The sequence below is a fragment of the Cannabis sativa genome, chromosome 5, assembly GCF_029168945.1.
Source record: "Cannabis sativa cultivar Pink pepper isolate KNU-18-1 chromosome 5, ASM2916894v1, whole genome shotgun sequence".
NCBI lineage: Eukaryota > Viridiplantae > Streptophyta > Magnoliopsida > Rosales > Cannabaceae > Cannabis > Cannabis sativa.
Genome location: NC_083605.1, coordinates 45,254,517 through 45,275,913, shown reverse-complemented (window position 1 = coordinate 45,275,913; position 21,397 = coordinate 45,254,517). Strand labels below are relative to the sequence as shown.

Below are 21,397 nucleotides of genomic sequence, written 5' to 3'. Positions count from 1 at the left end.
AAAATTAATATTTAAGTTGAATTTCTCTTTTAAAATTCAAGATACTTTAATATTGAATAATTTTGACATTTAATTAAATGGAAAATTGTTTATATGTCGAAAATAAAATGTTAGTTAATTTTAGACTTACATAAATTAGAATTTAATTTAATTTTATTTTAATTAAAAAATTGAAAAATTATGTATTCATTTTTAAATATATTAAACTTTTTTCAAAATTAATTAAATATATTTATAGAAAATTAATTTGATTTAAAAATTAATTTTAATTAATTTTTTAAATTAATTAATTTTCATAATATTTATTGAAATTTAATACTAAGGATGAAAAATAAATTTTATTTATTTTTACATTAAGTTATAATTTTATAAATATTAAATTAAAATTTATAATTAAATTTATCTAAATTAATAATTTTAATTAAATGAATATATCGATATCAAAATAAATAGATAGAAAAATGATCCTTAAGATGTCGATTAATTTTAGAACCACTTAAGTTCATAATTTTTTTTATAAACATTTATTTTGATACTTAAGTATTGAAAGTTAATTTTGATAATTAATTTTCAAGATACTAAAGTGTTAATTATATTGAAAAATTTATTATTTGGGTAGAAATTTATTTATTAATTTTAAATCTACTTAAATTAAGTAATTCTATAGAAATTTATTTTAAAATGAAAATTTATACTTAAGATTTATTAACTAGGTGGAAAATCATGCAAGACGTAGCATGTGTCATTATAGAGGCTTGGTTTTTAATAGTGTGTACAGTGGGGATGAGGACTTTTATTCTTTGATGCCTGGTTTGCCATAGGATTGGGATCAGGAGTTGTGGTGGGAGTTGTAGCAGCAGCTACTAGGGGAGGTATATTACGATTTTCCAAGGTTCTTTGTTGTTCTTGATGAATGATTGTGGAGAAAACCTTATTAAGATGAGGGCAGTGATTAATGAGAAGAATTTGATCACGTACTGCGTGAAAGGATTCATTGAGCCCTTTTAGGAATTGGAGTACTTGATTATGGTTAAGTTGAGCATATGATTTTGTGTTACAATTGTCCATGTACAGGAAATGCGAGGCCTAAGTTGATTTATTTTATCCCACACAGTCGTAAGTTTGGTGAAATAGACACTAACATAATCATCACCTTGATGAAGATAGGTAAGAGTTTCATTAATTCAAAGATTCTTAGACCATTGCCTTGATTGAATCTATTGTTTAGGACTGTCCACATCTCAGATGCAGTATCAAGATACATTATACTACTTTTTATTTCAGGTGATACAGAATAGAGAATCCAAGACACACCATCTAACTGCATCAGACCCAAGAACTAAAGAGAGAATCATTACGGGGAGGTTGAGAGAGAGTGCCTTCAAGAAATGGTATTTTGTTTATGGCCCCAATGGAGAGCTTGAAGTCACGTTTCCATTGCTGGAAATTTCGATTCGTAAGAACAGGGGTTGCGAGAGCTAAGCCTAGGTGATCTGCATTGCTGAGATGATATGGAGATGTGACATCTTCATAGGCAGGACAATCTGCTGGAATTACACGAGGAACCTAAAACAGAGAATCAGAACGTCTGGGAGGATCGATAGAAGCCTGAGATGGTAAAGGATTAGTATGTGTTTGAGTTTCTGCGGAAGTGTGAGATGGTGGTTGTTCTATGGTGGCATCGACCACGGGAATAGTGGTGGTAGCAGAGGTAGTAGCTCTTGTTCTCACCATTGTTGAATTCTTGAAGCTACAATTGATTTCTTGGAGCTTCACTTTGTTTCATCTAATACCATATTAGAACGAAAAACAAAGTATTTTATTGATATTGTTTTGTTAAACTGTTACAATGGCATTGGAGCTCTTATATACACGAAATACTAGTGGGGAAAAAAAAAACCAACCAACCTAACTGTATAATTGTAAAATAATTAACTTCTTAACAGAATTTAATAAAAATACAATCACACACGAAATGCGATATATTTACTAGTACAAATATACAGCAGAAAAGAAAAATATTTGCAAAATATATTTAGTTTAGTTTGGTACCTCCTTGTAAATATTGTTTAATAACCTCCAAGCAAACAATATCAAAACTGAATTGAAAAATAACCACGCATTATAATATGCTCTTATGTGCGGTCTTTATAGGTACTTTAACTCACTCTCTATCTCTTTAAGAAAAAAAAAAGGAAACATAATTTTAAGAAAACTTTACTAAATTATTGCACCACTAGAACTTGTCTACAAATATATAGAAAACAGGACTCTACTTCATGCGATGACTCGAAAGTTTATGGCGACGTGTGAAAAAACCATTTTATTTATTAACTTTAAAGAATCCTTAAATCTTTATTGTTTTTAGTATAGCATATGTTAGGCCATTTTACTTTCCAACAAAAAGAGGAGTGTCGTTTGTTGTGTACTGTTCTTGGGTTGGCAATCAATTGGTCAAGATATCATGAGGAATTTACAAGACCTTAGAATTATTTGAGGTCAAAAAATAAAAACGTGTCCATCCTTTTATTATTTTTTGAATAATTAGCATCCATCAATTTTTTACACTACTAAATTGTATGTGCTATAGTATAAGCTTTGTTAATAATATTATTCGAAATATAATATTTTCACAGTGAAATAAGGTTTAAACTGTTTAGCTACGCGTGATTCTTTCATTTTATACACGTATGAAATAAATTGTTTTAACACCTCTCTATAAATTATTTTAAATTTCTTGAAGTTTGCAAAATATTTTAAACAACTATAACGTATACAATTATGAAAAAAAAAATAGAGTTAAAATTTTTTCTGAATGCTAAAACAAGTATAAGTGCATCGATGAATCTATTTTAAGAGGTGAATTGTAGAAGAACTTAATATTATTCATTGGTTTTTTTTTTTAAAATAAATAAATAAATGCAAGTTGAGGATCAATGTCACATTAATTTGTGTGGCTACGTGTACAATATGGTCATTTTCATAACGAGTCATACACAACATTTGGTGGAGTCTCATGCAACTCAACTCATAAAATCAAGGAAACTGTCCCTTTCTTAAATTTCCTTTTCCTTTTAATATACAAATATATGTTTATATATATATATATATATATATATATATATACTAGCAAAAAATTACGTGCGAGGCACGTATACTAAATTTTATGCTAGTTTTTTTTTACGTTATTAAAAAGTAATACAATTAAAAATTAAAAAAAATATATTATTAGTTATTAGGTTCAACATCATCACACTGTTTTCATTTTTAAGGAAAAAAAATTATATTTATGAAATAATAATTTGTTGCAACGCATGTACAAGCAAAATTCAGAAAATATAGCATTTATTAGTAGAGTATGGACAATTTCAACAGTAAATTAACTGATTGTATACTTTTTTGTCTACTAACATTAAGCTTTTGATATTTGAGTGGTGAACTCTTATTTGTCCGCTTTTCAAATTTTTCTAAACTCTCATTTTATTCTTCTAACTTTTTGTAGTTGGAGTGATGTCCTTAATTATTGTATATAGTATAGTCATTTATTCACCTATTTTCAAACAAAACAATAGATATACAAAATAAAAAATATAATTAAGCTCATATTAAAATCAATCTCACCTTCCAATATAGTGAAAGGTTTTTAAATTGATTCATTCTCACTTAATAATTGTGACAGACCTAATGAATAATAATATTTTGTTACCTAATAACAAAATAAGAATCCACCAAACAACATTATCAAAATTTATTCCAAGTATAATTATATAAATCTATTACTTATTGAAGTATTAGAAACTCTAAAAAACTCACAATACGAAATTTCACATCAAAAATCTAAAAATGATCAACTATATAACAACAATGATAATACAATAACCAAAAATGCCTAGTCATATACAGTCTTAAAACTTAAAAGAGTAGCATTATTTATTCAAGTTTCGACTAAGTGTTTTTGAGTTTGAGTTATAATATTGTGTCATGTGTTTATGTCCAAATATTGTGTGTGTTTGGCTAATCTAGTGAAGAAGATTGAAGTTTTGATTCTCAATAAATAAAATGAATATAAGTGTACACTTTGTAGTAGGTCATTATTGTGTCATTTTTAAGTGCATCGATGAATCTATTTTAAGAGGTGGATTGTAGAAGAACTTAATATTATTCATTGGTTTTCTTTTAAAATAAATAAATAAATGCAAGTTGAGGATCAATGTCACATTAATTTGTGTGGCTACGTGTACAATATGGTCATTTTCATAACGAGTCATACACAACATTTGGTGGAGTCTCATGCAACTCAACTCATAAAATCAAGGAAACTGTCCCTTTCTTAAATATTAAAAGTGCCTATCTAACGGCATTTCTTGGTTTAACATTCTTGGTTTAACAGAATATTCTGTTAAATTTAACGATTAGGTTTGATCTCCCGTTAAAAAATAAACCCAATAATTAAACCCAAAAAATTAAACAATCTTTTAAATAAACAATCTTTTAAATATTAATAATCTCTTTTTAAATTAAAAAAATCATCTTAGCCACATATCTCTCTAACAAACCTATCTTGGGAGAATATTAATAATTTTTTTATTTATTTTTTAAAAAAGAAAAATATAGATAAAATATTTAGAAAAGATAATATAAAAGAAGATTGATTGTGTTGGCTTAGAGATTTTTGGGCTTGGACTTAAAAAAATAATAATAAAAAAAAAAGATAAAATGGGCTGTAATTAGTATTTACCTTATATGTTTGTGCTTATTTTTAGTTTTATTTTTAATTTTACCACCAAGAGGAGAAGGTTGAAAAATATTAGAATATGAAAATATTATTGGTGCTTATTAGTAATTTGCAAAGAATGTGAAAGTCTATAAATATATAGTTGTGTAGCTATTATTAGATATGAAATGAGATAATAGAACTTTTTTTCAATTAGAAGATTAATGTACATTTTACTATTAATAACATACATTATTATAACACAACTATATTTTACTTACTAAATATACTGACACATATTTTATTTTTATAAAACAAATCGTTCAAATAATTATACTATTTTAATTATTAATTCAAATAAAAAACTAAAATATTAAATAAAACTAACACTACGTGGCTTGGCACGTAACAATCACCTAGTATATATATATATATATATTTTTGTTTGAAACAGAATATATGTTTATATATTACATATGGGATATAATTTTGTATGAGTCTCAGGGTACATTAAATAAGTGTCCGAGTACGTTTTTACTTTTTAACCCTAATTATCTCTAGATCAATCTTAGCCGTCAGATCAAATAATTCTCTCATCTGACGGCTGCCGTACATCACGAATTACAATTCGTGAAAGTATAATAACGAAACAAATCATATCCCTACATATGTATATATAAACTAAACTGACGCTATGATTAAATTTTATGTCACTACTACAAAAACACCCTTTAGAGGCGGTTTTTAAGCCCTTTAGGCGTCGGTTTTCGCGAAATTCGCAACCGACGCCTATCAGGGCGACGCTAAAGTGTTTATTTGAACCGACGCCATATATACCCCTATGGCGTCGGTTCTTAGCTAAGAACCGACGCCATAGGGGTCCCTATGGCGTCGGTTCCTATCAAAAAACCGACGCCATAGGTGGCGTAGCAACCGACGGTAAAGGGTCTCGCGAATTTCAGTTTTTCGATTTTTTTTTTAATTTAATTATATTATTTTAATTTTATATTTATTAATTTATATACATATTTATTTAATTTAAATTACATATTTATTTAATTTAATTATATATTAATTACATTTTAAATTAATTAGTAATTAAATTTGGGTAAAAACATAATTTGATTTCATAAAAATAATTAAATATTACACAAACATGTAAAATTAGTTAAAAATATTAATAAGTTAATAAATCTAATTACAAGTTAATCTATAAAAATTACATAATGAAGAAAAATTCTTCGACCTTTGAACCTCAATCGTCACCGTGAATCACCGCCATCAATTGTTCGATCCACTTTCGCTGTAGTGGTAAAATTTCTGTTTTTGGATCGTATTGCTTCTTACCCCCAAACTGTTAAAAAAATTAAAAATTTATATTAGTTTATGTATATGTATATTATATATTTGTTATTATAAAATTTATATACTATGATCAATAATTAAAACTTACAGCTTTTTGATCTTCTATGTAACGGTTGGGGTTGGCACGTGCGACGATGTCAGTCATATATTTCAAAACATAAAAACCGCATTCTTGGCTTTTAGGTTGTCTTGGACAATTTGCTTGTGCAATTCCTTGCCACGGGCCAAGATACTGATGTGCGTCCCCTATATACATGAATGCCCTGTTTGGAAAAATTATATTAGCATTTCAATTCGTTAGTTAATTTAAATTCGTTACATAAGAAGTCATTAAATAATTACCTTCCGATCATTTGTTCTATTTCTTCGGGAATTGGGCGGCCTTTTAGAGGGTTTAAATGGATAATTTTCTTTGGCGCAACCACCACTAGCGTCCAATGCATCCTAGAAAATTATATTGGAATATAAGTAAGATAGTATAAAAATAATTTGAAGACATAATATAGAAATGAACAATTAGCACTAAAGAATTTAATAAAGTTTACCCGATATTCCAAGGAATAAAGAACATTTGGTGGTTGCTGTTCATTAATGATAACCAATTAGCCAATCGTCTTGCCGCATCGTCAAAAGATCGACTACGTTCTTCATCGCCGATCCCATTACCTTTGTGAGAAGCTCGGGGTCGTAAAACTTGAAAATTTTTCTCAGACCGTTGATGCTCTCCCATATGTGCCTGCCAAAAAAAAGTGTTAGTGCCTTATAATAATTTAACTATAATTTGATATAAGGTTAATTAGATTAAAGAAGAGTATACATCATTCCAAACAGCATTCCCTGGTTGCCGATGTAGTTACACGTAGCAACCTGCTGCAAATCCTCTCCAGATAAAATGATCTGGGTACGCGGTGCAATGAATCCTCGGGGGACAGAAATTGTGATTATATCACGTTTATCTTTGAGCCTTAGGAATTCATGAATCATCCATTTCAGCGAATTAGGGATCAACGCCATCTTCTCTTCCGTGAACAACTCATCTTCCCGTGCACCACGGCTTTGTGGAGAAAGCATCGGAGCTTTCCCCTTTGACGCATCACGTCTTGAGGGCGGTTGAGCGAGTGGACCCTAAACAAAACAGAACATAATATATATATATATCAAATTTTATCTAATTTCTACCGAAATTTCGGCAGCATAACGGTTGTAATTGAATGATCCCAAAAATTTTGAACATGGCTGTATAACGACAAATAACACATATATAACAGTAGTTTGTTCATCCATCCCACCGCAGGACATATATTCGCAGAACCTACTTCACTACGGATGAATATTGAAGATATTCAAACTCCACTAATCATTAATAATTAATTTCAGTTGAGAAGTTACCTCGGTTGTTAAAATTAAGTGTTTAGGCCAAGGAAGGAACATCTGGTACACGTCCCTAACATATCTGAACTCTTCAAGTGGGACTGGGATTTCAGCGTCCTCTTGCAGGATTTCCGAAACCATGATCCGAGCATGTGAATCATCGTAATCCTGGCAGTGAACTTTGATCTTACCCACATGCTCGTACAAATACCCTCGGGCCACAATATTGTCGATGTTGTCAGAGCAGAGATGTACTTGCTGATTAAGGGCCGCATGGTCATCAAAATTGTATAGGATACCTTGGTCGTTGAGGGAAATGAACTCCTCAGCATAAATTTGTGGTTGTACCTCATCCTGAGGAGCGTATGGTTGTGGAACATACGCCTCACCAGCCACCTCTCCTTCTTCCTCTTGTTCGGCAGCGTTCCTCTGCTGCTTAAGGGATTGGACTTCGGCTTTTAATTGTTCAATCTCCTTCGCTTGCCGAGCCACAACATCAGACACTTCCCTTTTCTTCCTGCCGAACAGTTGAGATGCCCTGGTCAGGAACCTACAAATCATAAAATGCAAATTAGCAACGATTTCATTTGTGTAACTAAATAAATAACATTTGAAGTAATGGCATACCCGGCGGCCCCGACACGTCCGGGATGCTGCGGTGTCCCGAGCGCCCGCGTGAGGATATCGTTTTGGCCCTGGACCTGAATTTGTCCCTGACTAAGCTTCTCCTCTAATTGAGCCTAATGCACGCATATATTCAAGCAATTAGTATATGAATTATATACACTAACTCTAATTGAATTATATATTCAAGCAATTAGTATATGAATTAATATATACTTACTATCTTCTCGGCAATTTCCTTGTCGTAATCAGTGACAAGTTTTCTACTCTTGGTGCGAGATTTAATCCAAACACGGTGGCGGGGAGGATCTGCAACTTCGAGGTCCTTTTTCTACATAACGTTATAACAATGAAATGAGTACCAATTAAATTGTATAGCACATTATAGCACATTAAATTTTTAGTATTACTTACCACAGCTTCCCGTACGTTCACCATCCCACTCCGACCACTTCGATGTCTGGATTGAATTTTTGAGGAACGTTCACGTTGCACCTTACTCAATTCCTACAATGCCAAAAAAATACATTAGATACATGTACTTGTATTTAAGAGTTTATCTTAGTGTTAATATAATTAGCGTACCAGAAATTCAGGAGTTAGTCTACTTTCAACAAATTTGCACCAATCAGCAGCGTCGATCTCCGGGTGCTTTTCAGGGACTTGTGCCAGTCGTCCAAGATCATTCTCTTTCAACGCGGGCATTATGATGTCTTTTGTCATCCTATTCTTGAAGTCTTTCATTAACTTCCCAGCTAGGATGAGACAATCATGTTTGAAGGTGTCCGGCACAATGAACCCCGTCTATTTTGAAGGAAAACAAACACGGTTAGAGTCAACATTTGGAGTAATAGAAAAACAAATCAAAATTCTAACAAATAATAGCTTACCTGAATGTCTTTCCAAACTTTATTTTTCAGAGTCTGGTTGACTTCTTTCCAATTTTTATAAGCCAACCCTATTGTCTGCCGACATCTGACTCCCAGAGTGGATACGAGCTTCGCGTAGCTTTTTCCACAGTATTGACCTTTATCATTAACTTCGAGGGCCACTCTTTTGCCCTGATCCATCCGCAGACAGACCGAGACGAATGTGTCTTGGTTCAGATTTGAATTCAGGGTTTATGTAGTTCACTTTTTTCCAAGCTTGGGAATCTGCAGGATGTCTAAGTTTTCCATCTTTCACTCTCTTGGTCTCATGCCAAATCAAATTTTCAGAATGTTCTGCACTACGATATAATCGTTTCAGTCGCGGAATCAAAGGCATGTACCACATCACTTTTTGGGGGATAAGTTTCCTATTCTCCTTACTCTTGTTTACTTTATGGCGGGATAAACCGCAAGTCGGGCAATAATTCATGTCTGCATATTCCTTACGATATAAAATGCAATCGTTCGGACATGCATGAATTTTTTCATACTTCAATCCTATAGAATTTAACGTTTTTTTCACTTCATAAGTAGATTCCGGAAAGCAGTTGGCAAATGGTAAGATATCTTTAAAAGCAGCTAAAAATTGAGTGAAACATTTATCGCTCACTCCATTTTCTGCTTTTATGTTGTAAAACTTTACCATTGTTGGTAATCTTAGTTTTTTACAACCATCGAACAGAGGTTTATCAGCATCACTAAGAAAATTATCGAATTTCTCAGGATCATTAAGAAATTCCTCCTGTGCTTCGTTAAGCAAGTCCAATGGATAATCATCAAAATCATTACCCTCGATATCATCTACCCCCCGCTTTCCTAATGGATATGGATCATTAGGTAAATGTTCGCCATGGTAATACCAATTAGTGTAACTTCTATTGAAACCTCGTAAATACACATGGTCCTTAATCATTGTAATATTCCCTTTAGATACATTACAACAATCTACACACGGACAATGAATACGATCGTGATTTGTAGAATTCTTTAAGGCAAACTCTAAAAATGCATCGAACCCTACTTGAAATCGCAGTGTGTCTCTCTCCTCACGCATCCATGATTTATCCATAACAAAAATCCTATCCAAAAAAATTCAGTATTTAGTAACTACTTATAGCTAGTTACTAATTACACAATGTAACTAACTAAGTTTCTCACAATTTATTCATATTAATTTATAAATTACTTAAATTCTCGTTTTAGATTAGTTCATATTATTAGGTTGTTTTGTTGATTAGAATGTTATTAAAATGTTAAATATTTTTAATAAATAAAATTGAGGGGAAAAATTTTTGGTAAAGCAATAAAGGTATTAACTAATATTTTCCCCTTTTAATTAACTTTTGCTCTTTATTTTCTTTGAAAAATAAAAATCCACATTGAACCTCTCAAATGAAAGAAAAAAAAATAAAAAAAGAAGGATTTTATATGTTTATTTTGTTAATTTATTTAGTAACTAATTATATCTAGTTACTAATTACACAATGTAACTAACTAAGTCTCTCACACAATTTATTCATATTAATCTAAAAATTACTCAAATTTTCGTTTTACATTAGTTCATGTTATTAGGTTGTTTAGTTGATTATAATGTTGGTAAAATTAAAAAGTTTTCATAAATGTGAATATTATTATTTTTTATGTGACCTAACTTCTTATTACTATGTTATAATTAACTATATTATGAATGGTTTTAGTAAGATTTATCCTAATTCTACCGAAATTTCTAAGAAGCATAACTACTGTAATTGGACGTTCCCAAAAATTTTACAAGTGCCTAAAATAACAAACAAAACAGATAAACAATACAAAATTAATCCACCCATCCGACCGCCGATACATGTATTCGCAGAACCTACTTCACTACGGATGAATATTTAAGATATTCAAACTCAACTAACATGCATTGATAATTAATTATATATTAAGAAAAAGTTAGTAAAAGTATATACCTATAATTGCAAGCCCAAATACGCTACACACAAAATTATGCCGAACCCCTATAATATAAAGAAATACAACGAAATTACAAAATTAATTATTTCATAACTTATAACTAGTTATAAAAAATTGTAACAAGTTACTTAGTTACTAAATTATACATACATATATATAATCAATTATATCTCACACTATTATCTCAAAAAAATAAAATTATATCACACACTAATTCCATTTTAAAAATTTTATTTCTAAACTAATTTTTTTTTTTGAAACTAATAAAATCCCTCCAATGTCATTTTATTCACAATAAATATACATTGCAAAAAATATATAAAATACAATTACAAAATTTATTTTCATAAAAAATATACACACACTATATACACACACAATATATACACACATTATATACAAATATTCAATAAAATATACAAATACATATATATACTATACATTGTGGTATAAATTATTACCTAATAACCGCAATCCGACGACCACCGTAAAAAATCCCGACACTATACACATAAAACACAATAATATTACTAATAAAATAAAAAAACTCAAATAATAATTTACAAAAACATAAAATAAAACAATATACATAATACAATAAGAATAGAAGCAATATTTATACCTTAAACGAGGTTGAGATTGAACAATTTCTCAACAAAAATGGGTGGCCGGATTTCACACCCAAAGTTTACTATTTGGGTTCGGATGACACTTTTAGAGGCTAAAAAATCAGAACTTTTTAGGTGTATGTTATTAAGTATCGAAAATGGAGGATTTTAAAAAAAAAATGGGCTGAAATGGTTGAGAAATAAGGGAGATAGGGTGGGGAGAAGGTGGTGGAGGCGAGGGTTTTGGCTGAGAGAAATGGGTCTCTGGTTTTTCTGGGTTGCTGAGTGAAGTGGGGAGGAAGAAGGAAGGTCGAGCAAAAGGGTTATAGTCTGATCGACCCTATGGCGTCGGTTCCTTCATAGGAACCGACGGCATAGGGTACACGTGTCAGGTTTACGTGTACCCTATGCCGTCGGTTCCTATGAGGGAACCGACGGCATAGGGTAATTCAGAAAAAAAAAAAAAATAATTTCCAACCGCCTCTAAATGGTATAATGCAATTTTATACCTACGGTTTTTATCAAAAAACCGCCTCTAAATGTCAATTTCGAACATAGCGGGTATTTTCACACCCTTTAGCTTCCCTTTTTATAAATGGGGTTGAAAAAACTGCCTCTAAAGGCTAACATTGTAGTAGTGTGTATAACAAGATTCTTCTTCACATCCTTCTTATTTTACTATTTTCTTGCTTAGTCACGGTCTATATTATATTTTACGAATTACTATTTATTTTTGTTTGTTTCACTTTCTCAAATCAGAAAGACAAAGCCTCCACACTAAATGCAAGTACCTCATCAACACCTGTTATCATTAAATATTTATTCATTAGGTATTAGTTTTTGAGAAATTTTACAATGCACTCCCTTAAAATGAATACATTGATGCACTTTATCTGGTTTAACACTCGAAATAATTTTTTAGTCAAATTTTTTCTCATGGTCATGTACGTTATAGTTATTTAAGACATCCTGCAAAATTTTAAGAAATTTGGAAAAGTTTAAGACGCCGAAAACTATGTTCAAATGGTGTATTGCACCCGTGATTATTTTATTTTATACGCGTGTAAAATAGACTGTTTGAACATTGTTTTCTATATTATAAATTATTCAAAATTTCTCAAAATTTTGTAGGTTATCTTAAATAGTTATAACGTATATGAATATGAAAAAAGATTAGATTAAAAAGATTTTCTCGAGACCGAAACAAGTTAGTGGTGTATCAGTACATCCCTTTTAAAGGGTGCATTGTAGAATCACCCTTAGTTTTTTATTTACAAAATGATTATTATTTAATTCGCAGTTATCTTTCTTTTTTTTTTTCTACCAGCTTAATTATCTATGCACCATCACTATTTAAGGGTTAGTTTTATTTCTAACTTTACTAATTTCAAATAAATTAGATATTTTTTTTTTTTTGAAAAGGAAGTAAATTAGATATTGTAAAAAAAAATTATATGATATAAATTATCTAAGAAAAATTATATGATATCGATTTTTGTTTTGGATAAGTTAAATTTTTTATTTTACTTTTATTTTATTTATCTTCTGAAGTAAATTTTCTTACGCACAATACCATAAGCTTAATTTGATAGTTAATTATTTATTATTTTTATTTAAGTGAAAATTACATGAAATATGCGATTTCATAAAAAAGTTACAAAAATATGACATTTATAGGCTTGTCACTATTCTATGATATTTTTTCATATTTAAAATTTTTATGGTATTTGATATGCCATATTTTTGTAAACCTTTTATCCAAACTCATATTTCATGTTTTTGTTTCTAGCTTAATTAGTTTTATTTTTTTTAATTTATTTTACATTTACATTTTAGGGTTTCTTTCTATTTGGGAAATTTATACTAAATACTACATTTTTTTCAAACATTATAATTTGACAAGAAATTTTTTACTTACTTTTCTTAATTTTTTATTCTTTTTTAATGTTTTTTACTTATTAAAGCTTCAAAAAATTTTTTTTTAATCTTTTTTATATATATTTTAGTCAATTTTGGCTCTCTTTTTTCTTTTTATTTTTTAAGTTAGTTACTGACTTTTTTTTTTCTTTCTTTCTCCTCTCTCTCTCTCTCTCTCTCTCTCTCTCTCTCTATTTCTCTTTTTTCTTTTTTTTTTTCTAATTTCTCTTTATATCTCTTTTTTTTAATTTTTTTTCTCAAACTATTTTCTTTTTCTCTTAATATACATAATAAGTGTACATTTTTTATATTTCATTTTTTCATAAAAATTAAACTTGTTTTTTTTTTATTTAAACTACTATTTTTTTTTTGTTAAAAATAATTATTTCATTAAAAACAGTAGAAAAAAAACCAGTTTCATCAACATCATCCTTAAAAAAAATATAAAAAATCATAATTTAGAAAGAATACAAACTTCAAATACTAGTTTCATCAATATTGAAAGAAACTAATAATTTCATTTAAAGAATTAAAAAAAAAAGTTTCATCAACAAGATAATGAAAAAAATTACAATCTAAAAATGATACTAACTTTAAAAGAAACTAATTATTTCATTAAAAGAGGCAAAAAAAAAAAAAAAAAATAGAGGGCCTATAGGCCAAAGATACAAACATGAAGGCCCTTGGGCTGAAAATAAGCAATCTTCAAAAAGTAAAAGGCCACAGGCCATACAAAATATTAAAATATTGTCTATATTTTACAACCATAATGCTGAAAACTAATAAATTGCATCTACATGCGTGTAAGGGCAAATGGAGCCGTATCCACATGCTGCAAGATCTGGATCGTCAATGGGTGGACCGGCCATAGCCTCCATGGGCTGGCTGGCCACCTTGTCAAGGCCTTGGCCGACCACCTCCTCAGCAGGTGGGCTTGCCAACCCCAAGGATGATCCCTCTGGATGGATGACAGTCCAATCTGCTCCTAATCGGCTCTCAAATAGCGCTCTCCCTTGAGCAAATGTCCTTTCTAGGAAGGCCTCATCGCCCTTGTATGACAAGTCAGCATTGGAGTTGTGCAGCTTGAACTCATAGATGAGTTTTGAAGACAAGTCAACATACTCATCCCTTATGGCCTGCTGGCCAATAAGGGCTACACTCAACTTCTCCTTAGACCCAGCAAGGTCAGCCTCCAACCTATAGATGGTAGCAACTGTCGTGGTGTTTTTATGGTTCTTAGTACCAAGCATGGTCTCCAAACTAGAAATCATACTCCAGTTCTATAGACTGAGAGCCTCCATCTCAAAGATAGTCTAGTCCTTCACCTGGAGGGCAGCCTCCAAGGTCTTCACCTACTCTCGAAGAGCGCACAAAGACCCTCAGGATTTGTCATGCGAAATGCTCAGCTTTATCAAAGCCTAGCAGCAAAACAAAGTCAAAGTTAGTGTCAAAATACAACACTGGTTGACCAGCCTTTCCACAAGGTTGCTATGGCCTGCTAGATCCGTCAACGACACACTCTTGGGCGGCCAACCCCATGCAATAACACCATGGTCGGCCAACCTACAAAAATTCCAATTAAATGAGCAAGTTAAATGAGCAACTCACCACAGAAAAATCTCATAGGCCAGCAGAGTGGAGCATGTTTGGCTCACTGTCACCGAGACCTTGAAGCTCATCGTCATCCATAAAAAGAATAGCTATCTCTACGAGCCTGCGAGTTGCCTCTAGGCCTCTCTGCCTCGCGACCGAGCTTGCTCCCCAACTGGGCTTCGGGGCACCCCTGCCTGAAGGTCGTTCCCTCCTAGCCAAAGGATCATCAATCATGGACTGCCCAGCTGCGGAAGGCTCTAGAGGAGGAGGAAGAGATGATCCATCATCCTCTCCACCATGAGGGGTTTGGGCCACCATGGCCCTCAGATGACCCAAAGGGTTATCAGAAAGTACCTTAGCGATACCTCTCAACTTGGAAGGCATATCTGCAAAAAGAAAGTAGCAAAGTCAGTCACAAATATTCAATGCAGGATAAGAATGTAAAAGATGGTGCTATCAACTAACAAATACCATCATCCTCAGAAGAGGAATCTTCAAAATCCTTAACAACTGCCTTGCCCTTACCTCTAGATGTAGGCAAGGAGCGAGTAAGTCCCTCAGGCCTGATTTGAAGAGAAGCATCACTAAATGAGCCCCCACGGACCAAGCGTTGGCAGAGGGCCCTCTCTCTCCTCTATAGATTCTAAGCTATCTGAGATAGAGGCATCTCATCATCCAAGCCAGGGACTTATCCATCACTAGGACAAGCCCCTCTGCAGCTATGGCTCCATCTACACCAATTAATGGGCCCTGGGCTCCTAAAACTACAGAAGCAGGAGGGTACAAGCTGTACTTCTGAAAGTTGGCCACACTGGCCAATCTAATTATGTTTCTTTTCTTCATAGGAAGAGACAAGATGTGGTTTTCCATGTCTCGCATCTACAGTGTGGTGATGGAGCGCTTGAAAAATGGCACCAGCTGGAACTGGTAGTGTCCGATCTTTTGGATGCCCCAACCAATAAAGTAGTTCTGGGAGTAGACACCTACTTTGGACATGGGTGTGTTGTTGGTGTCACTTAACCACTGCTGGCTAACCTGGCTAAAGTAGAAGTACCTAGTCCTATTCTGCTTTGGAGCAGATTTCAAATCAAAATAGTATCCAATCTCATAAGGAGTGGGCTGAGGCCAACCTAGCTCCTTATATAAAACAAACATCGCCAAAAGGTACTTGATACTTTTTGAGGTAATTTGTGTTAGACACATCTCAAAATAAGCAGTGATGTCTTTGAAGTAAGGGTGGAGCGGCAACACTGCCCCTACTCTATATGATGCTCCGACCATGCCATCCAACCAAGGGCAAGCTGGTGCACCCTCTGATCTCTAGTGGGTATCCCCCAATGGACACCCCTCACTAGCCCACTAGCAAGTATCCTGCTAAAAGTATTAGCAGAGAAGACAAAGGTGGGAGAGACCCACCTAAATCTGTGATTTGGCATCAAAAATCATAGGCTCAAAAGACTGAATCAAGATGTGATCCAAGCCCAAGGCTGATTGAGCCTATTCAAAGGCTCCCCATTGTCATCATAACTACCTAAGGGGCAGTTGGAGAGGACAATACAAGTTCTGTATCTCCTTCTCCTGACTGGTGCGGCCTCCTCAACTTCAGACTCAGTATCGAGACTCTCAGCCCTCTAGTCAACCTTAGGCACCTCTACCTGATCAACCTTCAGACCTACATCAACATGGGGTTGGGTAACCTCCTCTAAAATTCTAACTCGACCCCTTGTTGCCACCCTAGCAACACGAGGATCACATGGTGGTGCTCTACGACATGTCTATTATGTTCTAGTCATGATCACACAGGATAACCAAGGGACTTATGCGGTTATCACCTCCCTAATTCAATACTTAGAATCACCTGCATAGATGAGAAAAGGAAAGGCGAGCAACCTGACAAAGCTACAAACACATTATAGTCAACAGTACTCAAGGGTACCTTCCAGGTAAATCACAATGTACAAGGTCAATTATCGACCAAGTATCGTCTTAAGTACTTTTACTTAGACATATAGTGAACCCTATGTTATGCACTCGACTATAATGGACTCACTACAAAGTCTCATACAGAGTTCCCAAGGGGAACCACACATAAGACTACCGTTGTATATGCCTCCAAGGCCGTCATGAGACCCTAGCCGAGGTCAATAGAGGACAAAAAACTATCTGCCTGCTTGGAACCTTGGCCTTTGCCAGCCAAGGTTCCCAAGCCTTAGAGGCTGGCCAAGTCCCATGACCCAGTCTAGGGCTGGCCAAGAACCCTATTTCCAGGCACAGGCCAGCAAGCCCATGGGGTATACCCGCTTGGCCGGCCAGACCACATGGTTGAAACCCTTGGCTGGCCAAGTCTCAAACAAGAGCTCCTTGGCCGACCAGGATATGTACAGATTTGAGCATGTGTTTTTTCAAGAACTCAAACACGTTCTTCGTGACTCAAAGAGCCATGACTCACAATGAAGGTTAGATTCAGATCTTTTTTGTCTAGAAATCACACATTACGAATCCTAAGACTATCATGCGAATCAAAATACCAAAAGGACAACTGTTGACCTCGTTTCTAGCCAATGACAATAAGTCAAAAATAAAGAGATTAAGATTATTAAAAGAAAGCAAAAAATAATATAATAAAGTGAATACCAGATTGTAAAGAGGTTCGGCCCCGTAAGGATGGTAATGGCCTACTCCCCTTGTATTGTATTGACTTGAGAGAAAGGAACAAAGTGTTCTTCCTCTTGAAAGCTCTTACAATGGATCTCTGAGTATGTTTCTCACTTAGATCACTCTTTCTTCTCTAGAATGTATTTGTGCAGCAATTCTTTCGATGCCTTTCATAGTGAGATTAGGCCACTATTTATAGGGACTTAATACATGAGGGATGGTTTCCCTTTTGCTTATAATGAATAAAATAAGAAACTCCATTAATTCTATAATTACAATTCAAGAAATAGGAAACTTAAAATATGTTGTCGTTATTCTCTGACTCAATCCCATGATTATAGGGATTGTATTTGCTTCTGGACACAACGAGAATAATCTTTGAAGTTGCCATCTCTCATACTTCGCTAGGCACAAACATGTCCCAACCTCGTCGAACATCTTCTCCACAATCCTGCTCGGATAACAGATGCTGGTTATTCATTTATAGGCTACGAGGGATACTCTCCTCCGTCCAGGTATACTACTACAACAATTATGTTTAACAACACTTAATCAACAACCCTTGAATAAAAAGTGTTGCTAATTTATTTATTTTTATAATTACACACACTAAAAGAAAAAATGTTGCTGAAGAACTTATATTTTTTAATAATTAATCTTTAAAAAATCAAAAATAATAGTCAATAGCAACACTTGTTGATAAATGTTATCAATACTCATAATAAATAACAAAAAGTAACACTCTTGAAATAAATGTTGCAACATATACTTATAAATAAAACGATTTCTTTTTTTTTTTTAATAAAAAAAAATAATTTAATTGAATTTAGTGGTATCAAACATGGCAGTAGTGGACAATAACTTTTTTCAATTTTAACTACCTATATCTTTTATAAAAGAACTCCATAAATGAAAGAAAGAAAAAAATCACCATAGCTTCCTCTAGAAAATCACCATTGATAAATGATAACACAAGAAATCATTAAATATTGATTTTTCAATAATCAAATGTTTGCTTTGTGTTTCGAATTAGATGGGCATAAATAATTCTTTTGTGAGATTTATATTTTGGTTCACATAATGTATCCAAATACTTTTGATTTGTTTTTAAATTTCAATTTAAATTAGTCGTTCACCATCTTCTAATAATTTTTATTTTTTATATGCAACCATGTTGCAAAAATGGGGCGCTGAGGGTCTTCGACAGGCAAATCAGTTTGTTAATAGGCTTACAATTTTGGTGTATCAATTCATTTGATTAGTACCATGATTTTCGTAGGTTAGGTACAATGTTTTACATATATGTCATTAATTTTTACTATATTATTGTTGATTTTAAGTATTTTAAATAATAATATAGCTTTTTCTATTTCTTTGCAGGTGTTTCTTTCACAAATTTAAAACTCTGGAATGGATCTTGATTCAAAGAAGACTGAAAATTTTGAACAACTTCTACCTTCTAGCTTCTGAGAGAATTAGTATTATAGCTACAAGATGAATAATATTTTTCTCTAGAATGTTTATGTAATTAAATATATGGTATATATAATCATAGAATAGAAATATGTTTGTACTTTTATATTAAATTTGAATTTCATACTGTAAACGTAATTTAATAAATGCAATATAAATTTTGATTTCTTTTTTGCTTTTTTAACTACGTACTAATAATAGTTGAATTAATGCAATATATTTTGAGTGATTAATTAATTAATTAATTGACAAGTTTATTCTGAAAAGATAATTTTTATTTTCATTTTGTTTTTGAAAAATAAAAATAATAAATACTCCATATAGCAACACTTTTAATATTAGTGTTGTTGTAAGGTGTGTATCCTAATTTTTTTAAGTAAGCATATGGCAACACTTTTTTAAATGTTGCCAAAGACTTAGCCTTTTAGCAACACGGTAGGAGGCAACAATTTTAAAAGTGTTGCTTTTCAATTTTTTTTAGTTAAAAAAAAAGTGTTACTAAATGTATTTTCTCTAGTAGTACATGTCATTTAGTTCTATTTCCACGTCAAGGTGCAAAAAACAGAATAACATTTGCCCCCCAAGTCTGTGCATGACCTTTCTGGTCGCACGTGGACTTCACTCAGCTTGGAGTCTTCTCCCGATGGGTGATGCGTAGTCCTAGGTGTTGGATGACAAACTGATGTGACCTTGACTAGGGGTCTCTTCAATTTCTGCCCATTTAATGCTTATTGACTGTTCTGCCCCAAATCACGGTTCGATGCTTATGCGTGTTTGGCAGTTACTCTCCATGTAATGAGTACATAATGTACACTTTTGGGGGGAATTCGATAAATTTTAATTTTGAAATGATTAATTCCCTTTTTGGATTGTTATAAATGGAACTAGGAACCTTTGGTGATCCTTTTAGCCATTTTAACTCTTGAAAAACCAGAGCAAAATTTTTTTAGACGAGTGTTCTCTCAAATTCTTCGAAGGATACACAAGAAAACTCTTGGCGACATCATTCGAGCAGAATAAGAAGCTTCAAACCAGTGAGTAAGTTCTTCCTTTCTTTCTTTTAAATTTTTGCAATGAAATGAATGCTTAATTTCTGGATTTCTTACTATGAACCTCGCTTGTTCTTGAACCGTTCTAGGTTAACCATAGAATACTTAGGTTTAGGATTCAAAAATCTTATTTATGTTTAACCATATCATCTTATCATCAAAATGTGCTTCAAATTTTAACCTTACAATACCCATTTTCACTCGTCCATTAGGATTATAGTGAAAATTAGATTCCAATTCGAAGTTTTGAACTTTTGGGATTGAAAATTCAATTTCTAGGTAAAACCTTTGCTTTTGATTCCTCAATCAAACCTGGTCAATATATTCAACCTGCTTTTCATTTGTTGCTCCGACCAACTCTCACTTTCTTGTCTCCTCCCTTTTGTGGATGAACCCTAGTGAGTTTTGGGGAGGCAAATATCATATCGACCAGGATCTGCTTCAACTTCTATACGAGGATCATATTTGTCTTCGTGCTAGCCCATCTTCATCTAGTGACAATCTTTCAAATCTAGCTTTGAAGACTGGGAAGTAAGTAGCGAAAACACATCTTCCCCGGAGCCCGAGGTGCAACATCATTTTTATCCCGACCAAATTCAAGGTAAAGGATACGATCGTTTCATCTAGGAACTAAAGAAAGGGTGGAGGCATTACCTTCCTACTAACTGGACGTATAAAGTCCATCCAAACGTGGTTGACACCCTGCCCAAGGGCCGGCTAAACCCTGCCACTATAGGCAGACCTGTTGCTAATTTTGTTGTGACCATTGCCAGGCACACTTATGATCTGCCCAAGCATAAGATCATGGCACAGACTAAATAGATTGTACGAAAATCTTCACTGAGTGACCCACATATTGTTCGCCTTGCCACTCTACCTAGAGCAGAACAGACCCATCCTGCTACTGAAGAGGAGGATACTACTGGGGACATCGAAGTCCAAGAAGTGGAAGACTGGGGCGACGTCCGTCCTGCTACTCCTTCTGATGCTGAAGGAGATGAGGAAGAAGGGGTAGCTCGCGTGCTACCATTTGGTGGCTACAATGATGAAAGAGGGCCAGTATTTGAGGTAAGCGATGTTCTGGAGGCTAGCCAGGACTACGTTGTTGAGGAATACACCGAGGCTATTCCTTTGAGAATGAGA

General features: G+C 33.1%; 2 protein-coding genes across 2 annotated transcripts; both read right to left on the bottom strand.

Moving 5' to 3' along the window:
* Positions 1-5,807: 5,807 nt before the first annotated feature.
* On the bottom strand, positions 5,808-6,707 carry LOC133037647 (uncharacterized). The gene is made up of 4 exons (XM_061115042.1): positions 6,625-6,707; positions 6,422-6,523; positions 6,168-6,342; positions 5,808-6,068 (listed from the first exon to the last, which is right to left on the bottom strand). The coding sequence occupies exons 1-4, from the start codon at positions 6,666-6,668 to the stop codon at positions 5,970-5,972; spliced, it is 420 nt and encodes a 139-aa protein (XP_060971025.1). The 5' UTR covers positions 6,669-6,707; the 3' UTR covers positions 5,808-5,969.
* Positions 6,708-6,717: 10 nt separating this feature from the next.
* LOC133038353 (uncharacterized) lies at positions 6,718-8,064 on the bottom strand. Its single transcript, XM_061116475.1, has 4 exons — positions 7,469-8,064; positions 6,897-7,204; positions 6,759-6,815; positions 6,718-6,724 (listed from the first exon to the last, which is right to left on the bottom strand). Exons 1-4 carry the CDS (start codon positions 8,009-8,011, stop codon positions 6,718-6,720), a joined length of 915 nt encoding a protein of 304 aa, XP_060972458.1. The 5' UTR covers positions 8,012-8,064.
* Between the last annotated feature and the right edge of the window lie 13,333 nt (positions 8,065-21,397).

Coding starts and splice junctions, on each gene's coding strand:
- LOC133038353 (XM_061116475.1), bottom strand. CDS start 8,011: ATGATTTGTAGGTTCCTGACCAGGGCATCTCAACTGTTCGGCAGGAAG. Junction 7,205..7,468: donor ACTTAATTTTAACAACCGAG/GTAACTTCTCAA, acceptor TGTTTTGTTTAG/GGTCCACTCGCTCAACCGCC. Junction 6,816..6,896: donor GGAATGCTGTTTGGAATGAT/GTATACTCTTCT, acceptor TTTTTTTGGCAG/GCACATATGGGAGAGCATCA.
- LOC133037647 (XM_061115042.1), bottom strand. CDS start 6,668: ATGAACAGCAACCACCAAATGTTCTTTATTCCTTGGAATATCGG. Junction 6,524..6,624: donor TTTATTCCTTGGAATATCGG/GTAAACTTTATT, acceptor ATAATTTTCTAG/GATGCATTGGACGCTAGTGG. Junction 6,343..6,421: donor ATAGAACAAATGATCGGAAG/GTAATTATTTAA, acceptor TTTTCCAAACAG/GGCATTCATGTATATAGGGG.